General features: G+C 36.2%; 1 protein-coding gene across 1 annotated transcript in view; it reads right to left on the bottom strand.

The window, feature by feature from the left end:
• The window catches only part of AP3B1 (adaptor related protein complex 3 subunit beta 1), a 236,592-nt gene that overhangs the window by 128,708 nt on the left and 81,260 nt on the right, over positions 1-26,624 (bottom strand). Inside the window, exons 8-13 of the mRNA XM_040225914.1 lie at positions 12,769-12,924; positions 7,047-7,144; positions 5,516-5,570; positions 5,357-5,428; positions 3,074-3,136; positions 110-242 (exon numbers count right to left, since the gene is read on the bottom strand). Coding sequence (XP_040081848.1) covers positions 110-242; positions 3,074-3,136; positions 5,357-5,428; positions 5,516-5,570; positions 7,047-7,144; positions 12,769-12,924 — 577 coding nt within the window. The remainder of the gene's footprint in view (positions 1-109; positions 243-3,073; positions 3,137-5,356; positions 5,429-5,515; positions 5,571-7,046; positions 7,145-12,768; positions 12,925-26,624) is intronic.

The following is a 26,624-nucleotide window of genomic DNA, read 5'->3' as shown; positions in this document are numbered from 1 at the left end:
ACAGAAAAAGCTCAAAGGCAATACTAAAAAAGAAATTACAATTTGTAGATCATGCCAAGAATATCCAAATGATAAATTATTTGCAAGTGAAATGAAACTGCCAACTCACCATCCCTGTTGGACAGCAGACACACCAGGCCGTTGAGGCATGTGTCAGAGACTTCTGTGATGCTGGTTGCACATCTGCCTATAGTCTGAATAGTGGCTGCTGCAAACTGTTTATCCTGGCTTTTCACATAGGTCTAAAAAACATTGCCTCAATTAGTTTATACACTGGTACTATCAAGCAAAGAAAAATATCTCTATAATATGAAGCTCTGTCAAAATCAAGTTCTAGAATACATAATCTTCTCCTCTACAGGCACAATAGGAAGTCCACCTTTTGACTTAATTCAGTTCTGTTTTTTCACTTAAAGAATGTGACTGTAGTACAGGCACGTTTTCAAGTCAGGTTCATTCACCTGAAGCCACAGTAGCTTATAACTCCAAAACAGATAGTGGGGGAGCAGTCACCCAAGATAGCAATTAGTTTAAGTGCAAGGTGGAAAGAAATGATGAGACCTCTCTTTTTGTAGGTTTCAGTTCATTTAACCAGCAGCATCTATGAATCCATGAAAAAAAGGTGGCCTTTTCAGAGACACTAAGCCTAAAAATTGGGAGAAGTGGAGGAAAAGGAGCAATATGCTACCGATAAACATTTTACTTTAAAAAAGGTTATCTGAATGGTGATAAAACTACAACAGCCACAGTGAGGAGCATTTCAATAAAGACTTTATAAATATACCTGATTTGCAATAAAATAAAACATCATACTTCTGAAAAATATTTTCTTGAAAAAAATGTTTTAAAAATACAATGTAAACCACATATTTACACAAACTTAAGAAATTAATCACGTTATTTACCACAGGCCTCAAAAATTGTCACTTTGGTTATTACTTTCCTAATTCAAAAACTAAGCTTTTATTGTGTACAGGCAGAAAGAGATGTACTTTTAATAAATAAGCACATTTATGTACAAAATATAAATGGATTTAAAATCCCATTTTCAAGTGGAATTAAAAAAAAAAAAAAGATTCCCAAACTCAAATAACAAGCACATAATGTAGAATTAACACCTTGTTCATCTAACATGCAAAAAAGGACATGCATTTAAATGGTGTCTAAATGACAAATGGAGGAGAAAATCCAAAAACTATCTAAAAGACACATGAAATTGGTGAAAATGGCACCAAAAACATGATTAAATGTTGAAGAAATAAATTAAATTTCTTAGTTCCCTGTAGGAAAAATCACTGTATTTAAAACCATTTCTGAACGCATGTACACCCGTGGTGGATTCATGTCAATGTATGGCAAAACCAATACAGAATTGTAAAGTAAAAAAAAAAAAAAAAAAAAAAAACCATTTCCCAGTTGATTACCTAATTTCCTCAATCACAAAAAATAAGTCCTTTGAAAAGTTCTCCATTATTTCAAAAAGTTATAAAGAAACTGTAATACCTATGGACATAACACATAAACACAGAAATAAAGTACACGTATAGACAGTGATAAAAACAGATGTATAAAGAAAGAATATATTTAAAAGTCTGACTAAAGAATGGACCTTATTAAATAGCCTGATATTAAATGAAATGACTGGATTACCAATATTCTGAAATAGATAAACAATGCCATAAAATTACCTGGGACTCACTCCCTACAACTCCAGTAACCTGACAGAAGCAGAAAGTAGAAAGCAAAAGGACATCCAAACAGATTACACAGATCATACATGACAACAAGATATGGGACAACCGCAAACACAGAGACAGAAACTTAAAAGTAAATAAGCAAACCTATAAAACTGAATTACAGGTCACATTTCGGCAATGTTCTACAGCCACAGATTACTAGCTAAGAACTTGAGATACTGTATTTTCTGCCATGCAAATATAAAATGAGCATATATCCTAATTTTGTAAGAACTTTTTCTAAAAAAATATATAGCATAAAAGTATAGTAATCCAGTTACAAAATTACAAAACATGAATATATTATAATATTCCACTACTCCTGTTAAAAGTATAAGATCACATAGTCAAAAAGAAATACAATGTCTATATAGCTAAAAAGAAATTTAGGACAGGCATAAAGAACGATTATAGCAACAAAATAACTTTAATCTATAAAAGCTGTGTGTGTATGCTCAGCTGCTCAGTCCTGTCCTACTCTCTGGGACCCTATACACTTAAAAGTTACCACCTATCACACAACCTAAGCAAGAATAGTGGAGTGGGTTGCCATGCCCTCCCTCCTCCAGGGGATCTTCCCAACCTAGGGATGGAACCCGTGTTTCCAGCACTGGCAGGTTGGAGTCTTTACCAGTGAGCCACCTGGGAAGCCACCTATAAAAGCTGGGGGTAGACAAAAATTCTGGGAATACTGTATGGCATGTGGTATACTTTAGTTAAGAAAAAACTGCTGATGAAATGTAAAACCCGCAATATTGATATAAGGTTTTGTATTACTGTGCTCTACCACTAAGTCTTCAGAGCTAACTCTTTCATCATAAAAAGCCTAAGAGCCATGAGGCAATTTTTTTATGTTTTTGGAGCATGTGTATCTGGGAAGCATCTCATCTATCCACACAGGATTTTAAAAATACAACAAAACATTAACAATTAAACAATCATGAGGAGGGCAATTTTAAACCATTTATTTTGAGCTATACATGAAGCTAGCAGACAATGTCTAAAATAGAAGCAGATAATCAAATAGGGACAACCAAATAAGAAATGAAGCCATTTTCCTGAGTACAGAGTGTAGCACAAACTATTGATGATGATAACAGAGTTATAAACTAGTTTCTCATATTCTACAATATGAAAGGGACTACATTTTATTTCTCTTAAATTTAAAATTTGTAGTTGATGTTTATTATTGAAAACTTATTAGTTGTCAACCTTCTTCCAAATTATACAGTTTTATTTATACAATTACACACATCTAAATTGAGAAAGACATATATCTAACTTTAAACTGAACAGATGCTTTAGAAGTTACTGCATAATTAGCACTGTACACAAACCTGAAATTCTCGAAGGAGAGTTGATATGTTGGCTTCATTTGCCAAGTTTGTCAAAATTTCAAGCTAAGGTAGAAAAAGAGAAAGTAAATGTTTTTTGATGTTAAGGAGAGAGCAACACGGAAACTTACAATACCATATGTAAAACAGAGAGCCAATAAGAATCTGCTGTATGACCACGGAACTCAAACAGGGGCTCTGTGACAATCCAGAGGGGTGGGGTGGGGAGGGAGGTTTAGGAGGGAGGGGACAGATGTCTACCTATGGCTGATTCTTGCTGATGTTTGACAGAAAACAGCAAAATTCTGTAAAGCAATTATCCTTCAAATAAAAAATTAAAAAAAAAAGACAAAGTGAATTTAATAAAGGTTAGCCATTTGATAGAAAGGTAATTTCTATTTTTAAAAAAATGCCTATTACAAATGTGAGACACTACACCTTTCAGTTGAACTTTGTCTCCCTACATCTACAAACAGAATAATTATATGGTGCTTAAAAAATAATTACAAAAAAGAGAATTCTACACCTTCACTAATTGTTTGCTCCAACTTTATAATTTATTATCTAATTAACCTAAACAACTTAAGGCAGTTTTCTTTTTCTTTTAATAATAAAGTTAGAAAACAACTTGCCCTCCATGTAATACCTTTATATTCCAGATACCAATTAATTCTTTTGATTAGTTTTCCTTCATCTTACCAAACAAAATATTTAGACATTTTAATTCTTTCTTCTGGATTTAGTTAAAAGAAATGCGCAATTAAAAGTTCATCTCCAATAGGCTTGCTAAAAAAATTCAGTATCTACTCATAAAAAAATATTCAATTTATCTGAAGGAAAGCTTCAAAAAGGAAAACAGGAACACAGAACAGATGGGACAAACAGAAAAATAAAATGAAAGATGCAGACATAAAGATATTCATATCAAGAATTACATTAAAGGCAAATGATCTAAACACTCTAATTAAAAGGCATAGATTGTGTGAGCTTTCCTATATATTCTGGATACTAGTCAATTTTTAGGTTATGTACTGGAAATACTTTCTCCTAGATTGTGAACTGACTTTTCATTTTATTTTGATGAGAATATCTTACTTTGTTGTACAATTTTAAAAAGTCTAATTCTTAACATAGAGAAAAGGTAAAAAGCAGTTTTTATCTAGACCACTTGCTTCTAGAGTTGCCAAAACGATACCACATCATCCCCAAACACACCTTGTACGTATTTTCTGCAAACAAGGGACATTGTCCTACAGGCCACAATACAACCAAGAAACCCAGGAAATTAACACTGATACATCAAACCTATACAATAATCACTTACATTTAAGTTTTACTAATTATCTCAATAATGTATTAAAAAAATAGTGTATGAGTTCCATATCATACATTATATTTAGTTGTTTAGTTTCTTTCAGTATAAAAGTTTCTCAACCTTTCTTTTGACCTTCAGGACCTGGACGCTTTTGATAACTGCAAACCAATTATTCTGTAAATTTATTATATAATTTGGGCGTGTCTTAGATTTTTTTTAAATTAAACTTAAGTTTCCATGTGATTAACCAATCATTCCAATATTTGTTGAATAGTCTACTATTGAATAGCTCTCATTGGTTTATAATGTCTCCTCTCATATATGATACATTTTGATATGCATAGATCTGTTTCCATGCTTCATATGTTATTATCACATATTCCAAGTATCACATTGTTTTCATCATTATAACTTTATATTCATAACCATACTCTATACTGTAGTTATCATTCCCTGAATACAACTCTTTCATAATCTCTTGTATTTGCATAAAATGTGCCTTTTTTCTTACACTGAACCCTACAACCTTGCTATCAACTTACCTACCAACAACAAAAAAAATGACAAAATCATGTCATTCTTTTCAGATCCACTCTAATATCATCTTTTCCACCAGTCTTTTCTAAACATACCAGACAATTAGCTGCATCTTTCTTTTTTTCCACAACACTCAATTCACATCTATTAATCATTTAAAACACAGTGCTAAAATTATCTATTTACATGTCTGTCTCTTTCACTTACTGTGAGTTATTCAAGGTATAGGCAGCATGTCTTAACTTTGTCTTATTAAAATGTAGCACAGTAATTAGTATACAATAATGTAGTTTTAAAAGCATAAAGAAAATCCCCCAATGTATCTATTAAAAAAAAAAAAAGGTCTCCATTTTGAAAATGCTAAACTAAAAGTTACAGCAATAGTGTCAAAGTAAGTAAGTATTAAAGTCTCTGAAAAATAAGAGTATGCATACCTTCAGTATCTTGATCATAGTTGGATCAGTTGACCTAACATAAAAACTCTTCAGATAAGGTTCAAACATACCCTAGATTACAAAAATAAATATATAAATACACTTATGATACTAATGCATTCATGTCTTTCTTAAATTTTGTGTTCACAACATACATACCTTTCTTTGAATTGACATAGTTGCTATATTCTGTAGGACAATATATTGCACTTCCCTAGAAATTAAAGTAGAATTTTGACTAGGTATATTTTCCAACAAAATATATCCTAAAGTAAACAGTATATTAAAGAAAAAGAATCAGCAGTAAGCTTCATATTGAAAGAAACTCTATAATACTGAAAAATTTCTAGCAAATCTTAAGATATTTATGCCTTCTTTTAAAAATACATTTTCCCTATAAGCTATACAACATTAGATTTGATTCATCAAATGGAAGAGTTACAAGAGGCAGAGCCAATGCTGTACATGCTCTGAACACATGCCAAGAAGGTGTTCCAGGGCCAACGGAACAAACACGACCACAGTGTTAACACAGACTCCTGGCTGGAGGGCTCTTCATGTGACTCAATTCTGTCCAAAGTGAAAGACAGGTTTTAAAAGAAAAAAAGCCATGTTATCTTAGGTCCAAATATCTAAGAAATGAATGTACAACTGAATCTGGTATAACGCTTCATGTGAAAGATGCATTCCAGATCCTTATACGAACCAGCTAGGACAACAAAACTTAATGAACTGATAAAAGGGAAAGAATGACTATGCGAACAGACAGAGGAACGCAAAGGAAATAGCATCTTACTAAGGAAGGGCCAAAGCCAACCTAGGGCGAAAGCTGTGGCACTGATTCTGAGGTAAGAACAAAAATAAATATTTATCTCTCTTCTCTCAACTCATTAACAGAAGTACTCAAAGGAAAAAAATTTAATTTAAAATAACTAATTACTGCAAAATATTCAGGGTAAGCTAAATAGCTTGAAACAACAGTTTTCTTAAATACAGAAAACAAAACAAATGACAAACATCTGATCTCAAACTTACGAAGTACATGTGACAGGAACTCAAGGTTTCCTGAATTGCTGACTTGAATTGCTGAATTACAGAGAGGTAAAATTGAAAAGTACACTGCTACCTACCTGCCTATCTCCAGGAAATAACAAGCTTATGCATTTCTTTAAAACAAGTAATATTAAGAATATAGCTCTCTTCTTAAATAGAACTACAGTAATTAAATATTGCAACTTTACAAAAAGCAGTTCTGTCATAAACTATATAATTCAGCATATATATTGCTTTATATGAAGTCTTATATAATTATACTACTCAATACAATAATACATTTAATGTAATTTTTCAGTGACTCCAGATTTAATGTAAATCCCCAAAATTCTTATTGTCATGCCTAGAAATACCAAAATACTAGGCTACTGTAATAGCATATACTATATTACAAAAAAATACTTCCAATTTCTTTGGGCTTAAGGTAAAAAAAAAAAAACTTGCAATATTTAACATTAACTTTGAAATCAATAATCTAAAGGCTTTTATAATAATCCCCTTACGTATGAAATCTCAACTGATAAAATACAGTGAGAACCATGTGTTACATGCCTAACAGACACATTTGATTTGTTCAAACATTACTAGTGAAGTAATACAATACAAAAGAGAACACACATATAAAATCATGTCATACCTATTGCTACGAAGCAAACGCACTAGTGATTTAGAAATAATGCCAGCTTCTGATTTTGGTGCTATATGCCAATACAGTTGAGCAACTGCCATAACCACCTAAAAGATAAAGCATGAAAACAGAAAGAACCATGAGCAGTTCCACACTACAGTTTCAAAGTATGTTCTCACATATGATTTCCTTTAACGCCTACAAAATCCCCATGAAGTAAGATGAGTATATTGTTACCTCTGTGTGGCAGGTTGAACAGGGTCCCCCTAAGAATGCATGTCTACCCTCAGAATGTGACCTTATTTGGAAATATAGTCTTTGCAGATGTTATTAAGGTAATGATCAAGATGAGATCATACTTGATTATGGAGTGAGCCCTAAATCCAATGTGAGCGTCCTTATCAGAGACAGAAAAGGACACAGAGAAGAAGGCAGTATGAACACGGAGGCAGAAACCGCAGTGCGGCCTGAAAGTCACGGAATGCCGGAACTGCTGGCGATCACCAGAAGCTAATTTCTCCCTAAGAGCTTCCAGGAGGAACCCACCCTGTCGACATCTTGACTTAGACTTTGGGTCTCCTGAAATGTGAAAGAGTAAATTTCTATTTATTTTTAAATTAACATTTTTCTTTAATAAAAAATTAAAGAAATTTTTATTTCTTTAATCTACACAGTGTTTTGTAAACTGATATGGCAGCTCTAGGAAAGCAGTACTGTACACCCTCAGAAAAAAAAAAAGAATGTTCAGTGAATCACCCAAGGTCTGACACGCCAGTAGTACATGGCAAAGCTTGACACACACTCCAGAGCCCACAGTCCTCCTAGTGTTGCTGCTGCGGGTGCTACCCTGAGACAGGAATGAAACCAGACACTTAAAGGTAACAGTAGTCAGTCGGTTAAAATTCTTAAAGAAACCCCAAATTCAATATATTTAAGTTATAATTAAGGGAACTCTATTAAAACAATTCCTTTAAAAAAAGCAGCATTTGAAATCCTGTTTTTCAAATGTAGAACCTTAAAAATAGTGCTTGGTTCAAAGCTATTACGGGGGTAGTCAGACTTTCCCTGTCATAAAATATAACAAGACTATGTTTCCCCACCTGCCTCTACACTTAGATCCAGAGATCAAAACTCCAGACTTTCCACTTAGTGAAAGTATTCAGCACCGCATGTGACAACTGTGAAGAGAGCTTCAGAAATTAATCATCTTGTCTTTGGTTATGAAGATATATTAATATGGCTTTAGTTTTGCTTCGGCTGTAGGTAACAAATATATAGCAGGACTTCTATGTATGCCTGAAGAGTTTACAGTATTTGAGGGTGCTTAAAGCAAAAACAGTTTCTCCTAGAACTAAGAAACATTTTTTAAAACTAGAGTTATAGGTTCCTCAACTTACTGCTCTATGGCATTTTTGTGTACTTTTCTTTTTTGTAACAAGACTGACGTCCAGCTTTCAGACATTACTTGGGAAATTGAGAAGTTTAAGAATATCTAATTTCTTCACTTGTGATCTACAAATACACTTGAATTATAGAACAGCCTCTGCTGAATTTAAAATTTTAGTAAGATAAACTTAATTACTGACAATCTACAAATAGGTGACAGTCATTTTTAAAAACTACTGAAACACACAGATGGCTAACAAGTATTATATGTAGAAAAGAAAGCTGAAGCTTAATAAACTGTACTTTCTATGTGTGTTAATGATTTTAAGATTCTAGATTCTACTTAGTATGTCATTTGTTCTGCTACATTAATTAGGGCACTCTCAAACCCAAAGGGGTGAAAGGATCTTCTTTTTCCCCAATATTTACAAATCTAAGTGTCTTAATCTCTCTTCAATATCCCAAATTTGAATTTTATAGTCTAATTTGTAAAAGCCATGAGGGAAGCTCCCATAACTCCCAAACAACTGAAACACAACCTCACAGGCCTTCAACACTTACATTATATATGTTTATAAGAAAGTACATCCTGTAAAAACTTTTCTATTCCTAACCATTCATACACTATCACCTTATCCAGACTGTCAGAACAGCTTCCCAACACTGCCTCCAGTATCGGTTATCTCCAATTCAATCTACACAGGACTAACAAAGTTTCCTGAAACAAATTCTCAAAATCTCTCTTGTAAGCTAAGAAGGCTAAAAAAAAAAAAAAAAGTCTATTCACAATCCTTCCAAAGTCAACCTTTACACATATTTATTGTTGCTCAGTCACTAAGGCATGTCTGACTCTTTGCAACTCCATGTGCAGCACACCAGGCTTCCCTATCCTTCACCATCTCCCAGTATTTGCTCAAACACATGTCCATTGACTCAGTAATGCTATCTAACCTCTGCTGTGCCCTTCTCCTCTTGCCCTCACTCTTTCCCAGCATCAGGGTCTTTTCCAGTGAGTTGGCTCTTCACATCAAGTGGTCAAAGTATTGGAGCATTAGCTTCGGCATCAGTCCTTCCAATGAATATTCAGGGTTGATTTCCTTTAGGATTGACTGGCTGAATCTCCTTGCAGTCCAAGGGACTCTCAAGAGTCTATTCTAACACAACAGTTCAAAACCATCAATTATTCAGCACTCAGCCTTCTTTACTTATGGTCCAACTCTCACATCAGTATATGTCTACTAGAAAAACCATAGCTTTGACTAGACTAAAATCACTGCAGATGGTGACTGCAGCCATGAAATTAAAAGACGCTTACTCTTTGGAAGAAAAGTTATGACCAACCTAGACAGCATATTCAAAAGCAGACATTACTTTGCCAACAAAGGTCTGTCTAGTCAAGGCTATGGTTTTTCCTGTGGTCATGTATGGATGTGAGAGTTGGGACTGTGAAGAAGAATGAGCACCGAAGAACTGATGCTTTTGAACTGTGGTGTGGGAGAAGACTCTTGAGAGCCCCTTGGACTGCAAGGAGATCCAACCAGTCCATTCTAAAGTAGATCAGCCCTGGGTGTTCTCTGGAAGGAATGATGCTAAGGCTGACACTCCAGTACTTTGGCCACCTCATGTGAAGAGTTGACTCATTGGAAAAGACTGATGCTGGGAGGGACTGGGGGCAGGAGGAGAAGGGGCCGACAGAGGATGAGCTGGCTGGATGGCATCACTGACTCGATGGACATGAGTCTGAGTGAACTCCGGGAGTTGGGAATAGACAGGGAGGCCTGGCGTGCTGCGATTCATGGGGTCGCAAAGAGTCGGACATGACTGAGCAATTAAACTGAACTGAACTGACTAGAGAGACTTTTGTTGCAAAGTGGTGTCTCTGCTGTCTAGATTTGTCATTGCTTTTCTTCCATGGAGCAAGCGTCTTTTCATTTCATGGCTGCAGTCACTATCTGCAGTGATTTTGGTGCCTGAGAAAATAAAATCTGTCACTATTTTCACTTTTTCCCCATCTATTTGCCATGAAATGATGAGACCAGACTCCATGATCTTAGTCTTTTGAATGTTGAGCTTCAAGACAGCTTTTTCACTCTCCTCTTTCACTTTCATCAAGAGGCTCTTTAGTTCCTCCTCACTTTCTGCCATTAAAATGGGATCATCTGCATATCTGAGATTGTTGATACTTCTCTTGGCAATCTTGATTACACCTTGTGAGTCATCCAGTCCAGTATTTCAAATGATGTACTCCGCATATAAGTTAGTAAGCAGGGTGACAATATACAGCCTTGATGTACTCCTTTCCCAATCTGGAACCAGTCCTTTGTTCCATGTCCTATTCTAACTGTTGCTTCTTGACCTGCATACAGGTTTCTTAGGAAGTAGGTAAGGTAGTCTGGTATTTCCATCTCTTTAAGAATTTTTTACAGTTTGTTGTGATCCACACAGTCAAAGGCTTTACTGTAGTCAACAAAACAGATGTTTTTTTGGAATTCTTTCGCTTTTTCTATGATAAAATGGATTTTGACAATTTGATCTCTGATTCCTTTGCCTTTTCTAAATCCAGTTGAACCAAATAAGCAGGATACCAAAACATATTGGAACAAAAAATATATTACCTCTGCTGCTGCTGCTAAGTCACTTCAGTCATGTCCAACTCTGTGCAACCCCATAGACGGCAGCCCACCAGGCTCCCCTGCCCATGGGATTTTCCAGGCAAGAGTACTGGAGTGGGTTGCCATTGCCTTCTCCTAAACTACCTCTAGTTGGCATATAATCAAATAAGCAGGGAACCAAAGTATACTGGTACAGTACAAACTACCTCTATTTGTTTTACTATTCAAAAACATTTTTGATCAGTAAGTATTTGGACTATAAGCCAATTTCCAAGACAAAGTTAAATTAAAAATCAGTAAATTATAAAGTAATTTTAGTTGGCAAGTTACAGCTACTTAAGTAACATCAAGTCAAGTGAGGACACACTAAAATATAAGCATATTTTACAATATTAATAAAATAACATATGTGTCATTATTGTGCATAGTTACCTAATCATGATTTAGAAACTAAATACAAAGTATAGGATAAAAACTTCTGCTAATTCCTAAGATACACATACAAAGCTCTAAGGATCAAACTCTCAAGCATCAGAAAACAAAGCAGTTCAAGGGAAACTCTGATTTTCAGTTTTAACTAGTTGCACAGAATGATTCGTTAAGAATTTATTTTTAACTAAAATAAGTTTAAGAAAACATTTAACTTGAATTCATCAAAACTTACATAACTTCCAGTTAAGAGGAAACAACGGTATAGTAAAGAAAGTAACCAGACAAACCCAGAGAACATTCTGCAAGACCTGAGAGTTCAGAAGATATAACACCAGATGTAATGCAGTATAACTGGTATAGGTGAACCAGTTATAGAAGAATTTAGGGTAAACTGGTATTTCATGAGATGAAAATTTACTGAAGTAGAAATAGGGAACTGACTAGAAAAAATATGTTACAAAATATTATGTGTACTATGACTTTTATCTTGGTTTAAAATATATTATGTACAGACCTACACACATATGACAGAGGAACACTTATACAGAAAAGAAGGATCTGGGGAAAACTGCACTAAGATATTATAACTGATACGTGATGGAAATAATAATGTTTATATTAGTTTTTCTAGTTTGTATTTTCTAATTTTCAACTGTATTCTTTTAAAATATTTTAAAATATAAAGAGTTATTTAAAATAAAGATATAAAGCAAAACAAAAACTTAGGACCTGAGTAAAGATGATTTTTAATTATTCCTACCAGTAAAATTTACTATGCCTGTATGAGGCATCATGCTAGGTGTTTCTAACTATATGTTAGTCTTTTCAAAACTCTTATTAGATAAATACAAATATAATGAGCAGAGGAGTTAGACAGAATCACTGACTCAACAGACATGAATTTGAGCAAACTCCAGGAAATAGTGAAGGACAGGGAAGCCTGGCATGCTGCAGTCCACGAGGTCACAGGGTTGGACATGACTTAGTGACTAAGCAACAACAACCTTATTAAGTGCTCACAACAATAATTTCATAGCAGAGAAATACATACAGTCTTCCAATCAACTGCAAAACATCTTAGGCTCGTATCTCAGGAATCCAATTACAAAATCAAAAAGAAAATGAAGAACAGTAGGCATACAGCTACCAAACCAAGTAACCTATAAAAACCTGATTTTTATTATACAAACAAATAAATAAATGCTCCATTAGTACACTCAAAATTACTTGCTGAACTTACATACTTTTAAGCACTGTTTTTAAAAAGCTGTGAATTATTTCTTGTAATGGTTTTTACATACCGCTGCATTCCTGCTCTGAAGCAAAGGCTTTGTATTCCGAATTAAAAGCCTATGGTCTGGATCCATAGTATATGGCCTCTTCCTTTTGTCAGCCTTTTCCTTCTGTTCCTCATCAGAATCATAGAAATCCTTTTCATTGTCCTCTAGACCATCACCCTACAGGAAAGAAATCCAATTGCAAGATTAGTTCAGACCCGGAACCACCCAAATACTACACAAAGAAAACTTTTTAAAAAACATCTACAATAGTGATATTTTACAAATACTACTGTGGAGGCAATTTGAAACTATGCTACTTATATGGAAGAAAGGCCTTACTTTTTCTTGTATTTTATGGCACAGTAACTGTCCTTTAGTGCAACAGATAATATTTTTATATTATATAGCAAACCTCACATTAAATTAGCATAGAAATACCCACAGTCATCCAAAGGGAAAAGCTGACCATTAAATTCTAACAAAGCCTATGATATGATACTACTCAAAGCTGAAAACTGTTTCCATAAATTATCAGTCTCTCTGTAACTGGATCAAAGGGTCAGAGGAAAGAAGAAAATTGTTTGAACTGCAACACACATAAAAGAAATCATTAATAAAGTTTGACAGGTTAAAAATTGGTAATTAAAAAGGCCCCTGTGTTGTCAAGAAAGACTGAGTTTGAGATTTATGCATATCCCTGAGACTTGATTATAATGCTTTTGTCTTACACTTTTTATTTATTTGAATTCTTTATTATCTCTGTCAGTAAATGTAGCCTATAGGTGCATGGGTCTGTGCATGCAGTTGTTCCGACTGTTTGCAACCCCCCGGACTGTAGCCTGTCAGGCTCCTCTGTCCATGGGATTTTCCAAGCAAGATTACGGGAGCAGGCTGTCATTTCCTCCTCCAAGGGACCTTTCCGACCTAGGGACTGAACCCGTGTCTCCTGCATTGGCAGGATTCTTTACCAGAGTCACCTGGGACTCCCAGCGTACAGGTAAGGAGTCCTAAAAATAAACAACAACAACAAAAAGCACACAGAGACGATATATTTAAGTGGATCCAGTGCAATCTCGAGGGCTTCCCACATGGCCCTAGTGGTAAAGAGCCCACCTGCCAATGCAGGAGACGTAAGAGACACGGGTTTGATCCCTGGGTCAGGGCAGGAGGGCATGGCAACCCACTCCAGTATTCTTGCCTGGAGAATTCCACAGACAGAAGAGCCCGGCAGGCTACAGGCCATGGGGTCGCACAGAGTCAGACGTGACTGAAGCGACTTAGCACACACAGTGCAGTCACTATTCAGAGGTGATTTCTGTTACCATGTACCTGCAACCTACTTTCCACTTCTGGGAAGATGGGATAGATATACTTATTCCTATTCCTCTCACTAAGAACCGCTAGAAACCTAAGACATTACATATAAAACAATGTAAGAAAAGAAAGGCAGAGAGAAGAAAGGCTGGATATGGACACCTCAGGAACCAAAGAATGATACAACAGTGAGTTCCTTGGATTTTCATTTTTCCTCATATATTAAAGACTGGGTGGAAGAGAAGTGAGTTAATAAGAAAATCAATTAAGTATAGATTAAACAAATCCCCCCAAAGCCTGCTCCTTGTAGCCAAAGAACCAAGAAAAAGAAAGTCTATCAAGACAGAAAACTTTTTAAGAAAATAACTGTTCTAGTGCAGTCAACTCTAGAGAAAAAACCACAACCCTACCCCTAATCCCACAAGCAAAGACTGACAAGGAGAGCCTAGATATCTACTCCTCCCCTCAGCCTCCCACTGGGGTGCTATCAGAAAAGGCCAAGATAGAACTGAGATTTTAATCCCCACCAGGAGGTAATACGGTGTGGGGAGCTAGGACATCCAAGTCTGCTGATCAATACAGAGGTGACTTCTATTCCTGGCTCCCCTACGCTGGGCGCAGAGGATGCTTAGTGGATACTCCACGCAGGACTTGCAGCAGCACCAGCCCATGGTAAGAAGGACATACCACTCTGAGGTGTCAGTGGAAGACAAATCTGGAACAGTCATGAGACACATCCATCCTTCCCAGCCAGAAAGCTATCAGGGGAGTAACAGTGCGGAGCCAGATCCCACAGTCACCCACAGTAACAATGAGCCCCTGAGGTGTCACTGGGGGCGAAGGGGGGAACCTGGACTTTTAGCGTGACCTGACACTAATGAGATGGCAGCACCCCACTGTCCTTTGCTGGAATAGTCTCAAACCCAGCTAAAACTTAAAATCTGAATAAGATCCATAGTCTCATAATATCCAAAATTTCCAGGTTTCAACAAAAAAATCATTCAGCATTTCAAGAGCCAAGCAGGGAAAGCGGATTCCCTGGTTGGGGAACTAAGATCCCACATGCTGCGTGGTGTGGCCAAAATAATAATAATACAAATGGCCACAAACATGAAAAGATGCCCAGTTTCACTAACAAAGAAACAAAATGAAATAATATTTAAAAAAAAAAGAAGAGGCGGAAAAAAACAACTTATTCACTGGCAAAAAATGTATGCAACTACACGTGAAACTTACTCCTTGGAGGAAAAGCTATGACAAATCTAGACAGCATATTAAAAAGCAGAGATATCACTTTGCTGACAAAGGTCTGTATAATCAAAGCTATGGTTTTTCCAGTAGTCATGTACAGGTGTGAGAGTTGGGTCATAAAGAAGGCTGAGTGCTGAAGATTTGATGCTTTTGAACTGTGGTGCTGAAGAAGACTCTTGAGAGTCCTTTGGACTAAAAGGAGATCCAACCAGTCAATCCTAAAAGAAGTCAACCCTGAATATCCATTGGACAGACTGATGCTAAAGCTCTAATACTTTGGCCACTTGATGTGAAGAGCCAACTCACTGGAAAAGACCCTGATGCTGGAAAGACTGAAGGCGTTGAGGCAAAGGGCATGACAGGACAAGATGGTTGGATAGCATCATCGACTCAATGGACATGAGTTTGAGCAAACTGTGGCAGACAGCGAAGGCAGGGAACCTTGGTGTGCTTCAGTCCATGGGGTTGCAAAGGAGTCGGACACTACTTAGAACTGTACAACAACAACATATGAAACAAGGGGCTAGTGTCTAGCATATACAGACCACTCCTAAAACACAACAGTAAAAAGCCAATTCAGTTTAAGACAGCATATTAAAAGATATCCTTATAACTGAAATACGTCTCCCCTAAAATTCGTATGTTGAAGCCTCAAGGTGACCATATGCTTAAGTAGGGACTTCAAGGTTAAATTAGATTTTATCAATGGTATTCTAATCCAGTACAGTTGGTATTCTTACTAGAAGAGAGAAAGGCATATTAGAACACAGCAAGAAGGCAGCCATCTGTAAGCCATGGACAGGCAGCTTGGGAGAAACCAAACTTGCTAACACCTTGATCCTGGACTTCTAGCCTCTTAGAAAAACTGTGAGAAAACGATGAGAAATAAATTTCCTTTTATGTAACCAGTCTGTGGTATTTTGTTACAGCTTTAGCAAACTAATGCAGACAATTACCTAAGAAGATATCCAAAGGGCAAACAAAGCACATGAAGCAACACAAATTAAAACCACTGCAAGGCGCTTTTGTTATGGCATACACATCAGAATTGCTTTCATCTAAAATTAAATTTAAAAGTACTGACAACACCAAATGACAGTAAGGATATCGAGGCAATGGGTCATTCGTATGCTGGTGGTGAATGTAAAACATTACAGTCACTTTGGCAAGTTGGCAGTATCTTACAGAACTGAACCTGTATTTACCATACAACCCAGAAATTACACTCTTAGGCATTCATCACGGGGAAATAGAAATTAATTCTCACAAAGATTTGTACATCATAGCAGCTTTATCCCTATTAGCCAAAATGGAAACAACACAGAAGTCCTTCAATGGATGAATGGTTAAACAACTGGTTAAGCAAATGGTTAAACATCTCTGCCATGGAATACCACCCAGAAATAAAAAGAAAGAAATTACTGATACACACAAGTCTGATTAATGTCCAGAGAAGTATACTGAACTTGAGTGAGAAAAAGTAATCCTAAACGGTTAATATTGTACGATTCCATTTACACAGCATTCCTGAAATGACAAAATTATAGAGATGGAGAAAAAATTAGTGGTTACCAAGGGTTAAGGGGCAGCAGGGTTAGGCAGAGGAAGGAAAGGAGTTTAGCTATAAAATGGTTACATGAAGGATATTTGTGATGGAAACATTCTGAATCCTGAATGTATCAATGTTAATACCCTGGTTTGCAAGATGTCACCATTGGAGGAAAATGAATAAAGGTTACACCAGATCTCTCTATATGATTTCTTACAACTGCATGTGAATCTACAATTATCTTAAAATAGAAAGTTTAATTAAATAAAATTAGGGAGAAAAAAAATCAGCAAATCATTTAAAAGCAATTTGCATATGTTTATCCATTGTTATAACAATAAAAGAAATTACCTAAATTGTTATAGTTTAACATCACCTAATGAATTGTTTTCCTTCTAAGTACTTTTAAGACACAATCTTTACTTAAATATCACTGAAAACACTTTTCATCAAAAACATGACCTTTAGGTTTCTTAGAAGTAAGAATAATATTATCTCAGTGTTTTTTAAATCAACAATAAAAAAATCTTAAGAAATTCTCCAAACAAAAGAAACTCACCAAATTTATACTCTTTGACAACAAAAGGCATTTTAAAAGTAATACCCATATTTAGAAGTAAACTAGAAATTATAACATTATCTTCTCCAAATATACAATTCAAAACAAATTATTTGTCTAAGTGCTTAAAAAAAAGGACTATAACTGAGATAAACTTTTATATCAAGGCCAATACACAAATAACTTATTCTTTAAGCCTAAGCACTCACCTACAATCTTCAGTGTATATTAATCAAACAAATGTTCAAAATCAACCTAAAATTGACATGATGAAACTGCTATATTTATCATATTCATCAGTATGAAACACACTAACAAATAAAATCTTCAAAAGTACATAATGCTGCCTTTAAAAAGTTTATTCAATCATTCCAGTTCTCCTTCACTATTAACTCTATTAAAGCCCAACTATGTTATTTTAATAAATTGTATTTGTATTGCTTATTGTAGTATATAAGAATTTAGGATTATGGCAGTAAAAAGACTATTAAGGAATTTTTTTCTTTCATTAGTATCTTTCCCACATACAAAGATCTTACAAAGCTATTATGTAAAACTTATATAAATTAATGCTTCAAATGTTTTATTAAAGATCTATAAACTAATTCTTTCTTAACATTTAACATTAGATAAATTAGTGTAATTTACTAAAATGAAAGGGATTTAGATAAATTAGTGTAATTTACTAAAATGAAAGGGATTCTTTGAAATAGTACAAAGTTTTAACAACAGGATTACTGGATAACAAACACAAAGAACATGTAGCTTAATACCTAAAATAGTTATTGATAAGAACTATTATTTCAAAGTATATTCCTGTCAAAAGAAACTTTCTCTTACACTTTCTGTGAAATTTCAACTTAGTTTTATTGTTATGAGAACACCATGGCATAGCTTTTTAGATCTGGCTGCTAATTACTAACTATATATTTTTATCAGCAGCATAATTCTCTTAAGTTTGAACTAAAAGGAAAAAAAATTTAAGGATTGATTAGGTTAATGAAATGAAAGAGATAAGGCTTCCTCACAGGATTGGTGCCAATCTGCAATAACTTAACATCTGAATCTGTCACTGCTAGCTGCTTCCTTGGTTTTCAACCTATGAGAACAGATACGAGCCAAAACAGAATGGAAGAGAGATGCATACAATCAAAATGGGTAATATTAGGTCATGGCAGCTCAGTATCAGGGCTGCCTCTACGATCGTGTTAATTTCTTGACCTCTCCTCTTCATTTCCTCATTAATAAAATGAAACAAAAGCAGTATCTAGATCATGAGTGTGTGTGTGTGTGTACGCGCTCAGTTGTGTTCAACTATTTGCAACACCAGGGACGACAGCCCACCAGGCTCCTTGTCCACGGATTTTCCAGGGAAGAATTCTGGAGTGGGTTGCCATTTCCCTATCCAGGGCATCTGCCTAACCCAGGGATGAGATCCCAGTCTCCTGTTTCCTGCAATGGCAGGAGGATTCTTTACCTAGGCAGACCAAATAATATTATCAAAGCGTTCATGAAGACTGATTTGTGTAGTGAAAGTATATAACCCCTTACTGTCCAGTGAATATTAAACACTCAAATAGTAGCAATTAACATTGCTTTTATTAAAATTTTTTCTAGAAATTATTACCTCACTTTAAATCAAATATCCCCAGATGCAAAATATGAAGAAAAGTTTCCCCTGAAACCCTAACCCTAAAATTATCCCTCAGAAAAGAAACTGCCTCCTATTTGAGATTTACAAGTATATCAAGAGGCTTTTGTACAGGTGCTTCATTTTTAACCAAAATATACTGTTTAGGGAACTCATTACACTAAAACTTTAATCAATGCTAGTTCCAGTTGCTTAAAAGAAGTCACAAACCCCAGGGACAAAATGTCATTAAAAATAAAACTTAAAAGATTACTTTTTAAAAACAGGTAATATAGGATCACAGAGTTCTGCTTCTAATAACAGGCAATTTGGGATAAACCTTATAGTGAGCTAGGAAAGAAAAATGAAACACACTTGTTTCAAGGCACTGAAAAGCTAAAAGAACAGTGATGAATTACGCAGGCAAGACCCAGTAGTAGTGGTAAACCTAGAAATCTAACAGTTAAACGCTTGCAATTGTTTCTCCACCCAAAGCGTGAGTTGTTATATACATAACAAAAATCTGAAAGGCCTAAAGAGCTTTTAGCAGATTCACAAAAATTACAGAAGCAAAAGCTGGTGATCAGGATCCACCAAAAAGCAAGATCCCTAACTCTCCTTAATCTCTGGTTTTAAGTCCTGAAACTCTATATCCTAGGGAGTTAAGGTCATAAAACTGAAGCTCATATTTTAATCACGTCAATCTAGAATTTAAGTGAATGAATGAACTCAGATTGCTGATGCCCTGATCAAGCAATAATCCACAAACAAACCAAAACTAATCATCCAAAGCTTCAAAACTAGTTCAACAATTTTTCAGAAAGTAAGGAAAGAGGGCAAAAAAGGGGGAAGAAAAAGCAGTGTCACCGAGGGTCAGGATACTGTTTCCATTTGAGAGGGAAAGCAGGATATTAAGTGGAAAGTGAGGAATTAGGGGCTTCTGGTGAATACTTATAATTTGTTTCTTAATCTGAGTACTCATTACATCAGTGTCTTCAGTTTGCAAAAATTCATGAAGCCATTTGCTTCTGACACATACACATTCAGTTCAGTTCAGTCGCTCAGTCGTATCTGACTCTGCGACCCCATGAATTGCAGCACGCCAGGCCTCCCTGTCCATCACCATCTCCCGGAGTTCACTCAGTCACGTCCATCAAGTCGGTGATGCCATCCAGCCATCTCATCCTCTGTCGTCCCCTTCTCTTCCTGCCCCAAAACCCTCCTAGCATCAGAGTCTTTTCCAATGAGTCAACTCTTCGCATCAGGTGGCCAAAGTACTGGAGTTTCAGCTTTAGCATCATTCCTTCCAAAGAACACCAGGGCTGATCTCCTTCAGAATGGACTGGTTGCATCTCCTTGCAGTCCAAGGGACTCTTAAGAGTCTTCTCCAACACCACAGATCAAAAGCATCAATTCTTCGGCGTTCAGCTTTCTTCACAGTCCAACTCTCTCACATCCATATATGACCATGGAAAAACCATAGCCTTGACTAAACGGACCTTTGTTGGCAAAGTAATGTCTGTTTTTCAATATGCTATCTAGGTTGGTCATAACTTTTCTTCCAGGGAGTAAGCATCTTTTAATTTCATGGCTGCAGTCACCATCTACAGTGATTTTGGAGCCCAAAAAGATAGTCTGACACTGTTTCCACTGTTTCCCCATCTATTTCCCATGAAGTGATGGGACCAGATGCCATACGTTACCTATTTCTAAATATGCGTATAAGAAAAAAGCAATGATGTGAATGTAAGTTTTAAAAAACAAAGACAATAAAGAGAGAAGTTTAAAAATGAGGCTATTAGACACAAATTTTCAAGAACTGAGACCTAACTATGGACAATATATTCAAGGAATTAATGATAAGACTGAGCCTTTTGGTGGGGATTTCAACCCTGTCTGGAGAAGGGAAAGGCTACCACTCCAGTAGTTTGGCCTGAAGAATTCTATGGTCTGTACAGTCCATGGGGTTGCAAACAGTCGGACATGACTGAGTGACTTTCACCTGTATTATTATTTTTAAACTAATTCTTTTTTGGTCATACTGGCAGATACGTGGCATCTTAGTTTCCTGACTAGGGATCAAATTAGTGCTCCCTGCATTGGAAGCGCAGTGTCTAAACCAGCGGACCACCAGTAAAGTCTCTCAACCTCGTATTATTTTTACAGAAAAGTCAGATTCACTTTTTTATGTAACTTTGACATAAAGTGCTATAATTTTAGCAACCACCAGGACAGATCAGACTCAGGATGATTTATGCTCTCTCAGAGAAAACAGCCCAGATAATCAAAGATATTAAGTGGCGCCTCATACTTTGTATCTTCGATAACTTAGAACAACTCCAAAATAATCATTCTTAATCAACATTTTAAATGTATGGTGGAAAGAATTTTATTTTCACCTTGTCAAGAAACATTTTCTGTTGCTGTTTGGTTAAACAAGTAAGATAAACAAGATACAATCAGAAGGATGCTTAGTCTGCTTAAAAGTAAATATAGATAAAATAGGTTTCAAAGATCCTGAAATCTATAGAAATAAACTTCCATTTGCTCAACTTAGTATACTAATTGTACATCATATATGAAAAAAGGAGATGAACTAACTCTAATATATCTTTATGTGCATTGAAAAAAATATTTTAGAAATACTTTGTTTCTAATGGAATTGCTTAACTTTTTAAAACAGTTTAAAAAATACCTTCTAGTGTATTTTTATCTAGCTATTAACATTATGCAGTTTCAATTCATGGGCTTCCTAGGTGGCGCTAGTGGTAAAGAACCCAACTGCCAATGCAGGAGATGTAAGAGATGTGGGTTCGATCCCTGGGTCAGGAAGATCCCTTGGAGGAGGGCATGTCAACCCACTTCAGAACTCCTTCTGGAGAAGCCCAAGGACAGAGGAGACTGGCAGGCCGCAGTCCACAGGGTCACAAAGAGTCGGACACAACTGAAGCAACTTAGCATGCATACACACATGAGGTTTTAATTCATACAAAACATCTATAAATTTAGAATTAAGTAGAAAGGCCTTCCCTACAAAGCTGCAACCTAATAAAGCAGTTATTAGGTATTATGTATTAGTAATAGCAGCCTTTAGGTATTATGCTAAGTTCTCATTCAGAGTATATTATGCATATAATCTTAACCATCTGATCTCCTGATTCTCAGATAAAATATGGTACAATTTAGAAAGAAAAAATGTTAACTTGTATCTTTCATTTGCTATCAAAGGGCAGGAAAACAGAAAATTGTTTCAGAAGTGCCTGCATCAAAAAACTTTTTAAAAATCAACTATTACATATTGTTTGTATTGAGGCTAGAGAAATGAGGTATTATCACCCATGGGGACTTTAATGGGTATTAATTAAAACATTTTATACAGTGGCTTATATTGGCAGTTTTTCTAAACCTCATGATCATTTAAATAATTTCACCTTTTACAACAATAAATTACTGATTATTACAAAGAGAACCATTTAACAGAAATCTGATGTAAAAAACCAGTAATGAACTGTAAAACCTGCTCTTTTGCACCTTGGAACATAGCTGGTTCTGAAACTAAGGCGGTTAAAATAAATCTAGATCATTTTAGCAACAAAATAATGATGTTATCAGTTCATAACCCAAAGAATAAAATAAATATCTATGAATCCATACTTAGGAAAATAAATGACAAATAAATAAGTAAATGGGAGAGAAAAGGCAAGTCTTCCTTACAGAAGGATTTCTAACAATAATTATGCTAATAATGAATGAGCACTACAGGCTTAAAATACACTTCCATGTCAGGATCCATATTCTTGGAATATCCATATTCTGAGATGATGCGCACCTCCAACAGCCTAAACAGAAGTAAACATGGCTCCCTACGGAAAAGTATTAACTGACTCAAAAAGGAACTCTGGTAATAATAAGGACACAAATACATAAAATGTTTGTGATGAAACTCATGGGTATAAAAAATTTTATTTATAAATAAAGCTTTTCTACTATTAAAATATCCATACATGTAGAAAATGAAATGATATACAATAGACAACCTTCTCCATCTTTCTAAAAAACTACACACTCAACTGAACCAAAAAAAGGTTAAATCCCTTACTTGGAAAATGGAGACAGTTTTGTACTTTTCTTTAAAGTAAAGACAGTGTTTTAGAAATACTTTCTGAAAAGATATGGGTGAAAATTATATAATACCTTGAATTGTATATAAAATTTGGGACAGAAGTGGGAAGAGGCTTGAGTTAAAGTGAGAGTAGCCATGAGTTCATGACTGCTGCAGCTAGATGATGTATACGTGAGGATTCATTAGACTGTTGGCCCTATCTTTGTGCATGCTTAAATTTTTCAATAATTTAACATTTATATAGTGAGTCTGACTCAAGATCAAACTATAAAGCTACAGTAATGAAAACCAAGATAGTGTGGTACTAATGAAAGAATAGACAAAGGGCTTAATGGAACAGAACAGGGAATTTCAAAAAAGGCCTGCATGAATATATATAGTTAACTGACCTGTGACAAAGGAGCAAAGGTAATACAGTAGAAAAGAAATAGTCTTTTCAACAAATGGTGTTGAACATCAACATGCAAAAAATAATCAATCTAGACACAGTCCTACAACATTTATAAAAATTCACTCAAAAAGGATCAGAGACAAATGAGGAACAGCAAACCATAAAATTCCAGAATGCAGCATAGGAGAAAATCTAGATGACCTTGGTATAGTGATGACTTTTAGATACCACCACCAAAGGCACAATCCATGAAAGAAATAACTGAGAGACTGAACTTCATTAAAATAAAAACTGTCTGCTTTGTAAAAGCTGTCAAGACAAAGACAAGACAAGCCACAGAGTTGGAAAAATATTTGGAAAAGATATATCTGGTAAAGGGCTGTTATCCAAACTATACAAACTCAACTATGAGAAAGCTAACAACTCAATTAAAAAATGGGCAAAGGATCTGAACAGGTAACTCACCAAAAAAGATACATAGTTTCGGGAAGATATATAGATTTGGAAAGATCCGCTGGAGAAGGGATAGGCTACCCATTCCAGTATTCTTGGGCTTCCCTTGTGGCTCAGCTGGTAAAGAATCCGCCTGCAATGTGGGAGACCTGGGTTCAATCTCTGTGTCAGGAAGATACCCAGAAAAGGGAAAGGCTACCCACTCCAGTATTCTGGCCTGGAGAATTCGATGGATTATGGTCCCTGGGGTTGCAAAGAGTCAGACACAACTGAGCGACTTTCAGTTTTCACTTTCAAGCTTCTGAAAAGATGTTCAACATTACATCTAATTAGGGAAATGCAAATTAAAACAACATAGTAGTGCACATTCGGAGAAGGCAATTGCACCCCACTCCAGCACTCTTGCCTGGAAAATCCCATGGACAGAGGAGCCTGGTAGGCTGCAGTCCATGGGGTCGCTGAGAGTTGGACACGACTCAGTGACTTCACTTTCACTTTTCACTTTCATGCATTGGAGAAGGAAATGGCAACCCAGTGTTCTTGCCTGGAGAATCCAGGGATGGGAGAGCCTGGTGGGCTGCCGTCTATGGGGTCGCACAGAGTCGGACACGACTGAAGCAACTTAGCAGCAGCCGCAGCAGTGCACATTTGTTAGGATGGCCAAAATCCAGGATACTGACAACACTAAAAGCAAAAGAAGTTCTCATTCACTGCCAGTGGGAACGCAAAACAGTAACGCCACTATTAAAGAGAATTTGGCAGCTTCTTAACAAAATTATATATAATATTATCAAATGGTTGAGTAATCAGGGGCTTTCCCTGGTAGCTCAGATGGTAAAGAATATGCCTGCAATATGGGAGACCTGGGTTCGATCCCTGGGTTGGGAAGATTCCCTGGAGGAGGGCATGGCAACCCACTCCACTATTCTTGCCTGGAGAATCCCCATGGACAGAGGCGCGTGGCAAGCCACAGTCCACAGGGCGGCAAAGTCAGACAGGACTGAGCGACTAAGCACACACACATGAGTAATCAGAGTCCTTGTTTTATGCCAAAGCAAGTTGACACTAAAATCTGCACAGCTTTACCCGAAACTGCCAGATTTAGAGGCAAGCAAGATATCCTTCAGCAGGGAAATGGATGAATAAACTCTGGGGCATCTAGATAATGGAATATTATTTGGTCCTAAAGAGAAATGAGCTAACAGAGACATGAAAAGACACAGAGCATCCTTAAACCCATATTACTATTCAAGGAAGTCAATCCAGGAAGGCTACATAGTGGATGATTCTAACCAAATGATACTCTTGACAAAGGAAAACTATGGAGGCAATTAAAAAAAAAAGTGATCGCCAGGATTTGTAGCAGGAAGAGGAATAAATAAGCAGAATACAGAGGATTTTTAGAACAGTGAAATTATTTTATAAACTATCACAATGGTGGGGTCAGGTCATTATACATTTGTCAAAACCAACAGAAGGGACAACATGAGCAAGCCTTAATGTAAATGGTGGACTTCAGGTGATAGTGATGTATTAATATATGTCCATCAACTGCAATAAATGTACTGCTACAGTGGGGAAAGGTCGACAGGGAGGTAGGCGGGCATAGGGAGTATAAAGGAACTCCTTGCATTCTTCACCCTATTTTGCTATGAACCTAAGACTGGTTTAAAAATAAATTTAAAACAAATCTTTTAAAAGAATGAATGAGTTTAATATATCTTATTTCATAGGAAAGTAGGTCTCCCTCCACTCATATGTGCTGACCATCCCAAATGCTAATATAAAAATCAAAATAAAACTAACTTTTCATCATGCTCTAGAACATTCACTTTCAGTAAGAGAAATTCTGGTTACATTCAATATAAGCTTTTTGAAGTCCAAAATAAATTACCTTTTATTTCATAAAGCATATTTCTGGAAAGGCACAGTTTATAAATATTATCATTCATCCTGCCATTTCTTTCTTTAATTACTATGGTGTTGGCAGTAGTCAAGAAAGAGACACTGAGTGTACTTGTCTTCTGAATTCCAAGCAGCCCACAGGGCACTGCTGCTGCTGCTAAGTCGCTTCAGTCTCGTCCGACTCTGTGCGACCCCAGAGACGGCAGCCCACCAGGCTCCTTCGTCCCTGGGATTCTCCAGGCAAGAACACTGGAGTGGGTGGCCATTTCCTTCTCCAGTGCATAAAAGTGAAAAGTGAAAGGGAAGTCGCTCAGTCGTGTCAGACCCTCAGCGCTAGCACCAACTTAAGATCTAAACCAGAACAACACAATGTCTGCACTCTACCGTGGACACAGACTACTACATAATGCTTAAAAGCTACAGCGGAATACATTAGGGCACTGTCATGCCATGCGATACTCATACTACTACTTTAACAAAATACCACAGACTGTGTGTAGCTTAAACAACAGACATTTATTTTTCACAGTTTTCTGGTGAGAATCCACTTCCTAGATTGCAGCTGGTTGCCTTCTCACTATGTCTTCACACGAGCAGAGAAAGAGAAAGGAGGCACGCTCTCCAGTGCCTCTTCTTAGAAGGGCACTATTCCCATGATGAGAACCCCACACTCACAACTTGGCTGAAATCTAATTCCTCCCC

Source organism: Oryx dammah, unplaced genomic scaffold, assembly GCF_014754425.2.
Source record: "Oryx dammah isolate SB20612 unplaced genomic scaffold, SCBI_Odam_1.1 HiC_scaffold_26, whole genome shotgun sequence".
Taxonomy (NCBI): Eukaryota; Metazoa; Chordata; class Mammalia; order Artiodactyla; family Bovidae; genus Oryx; species Oryx dammah.
The sequence above is the reverse complement of the archived record's forward strand: the minus strand, read 5'-3'. Positions and strand labels throughout refer to the sequence as shown.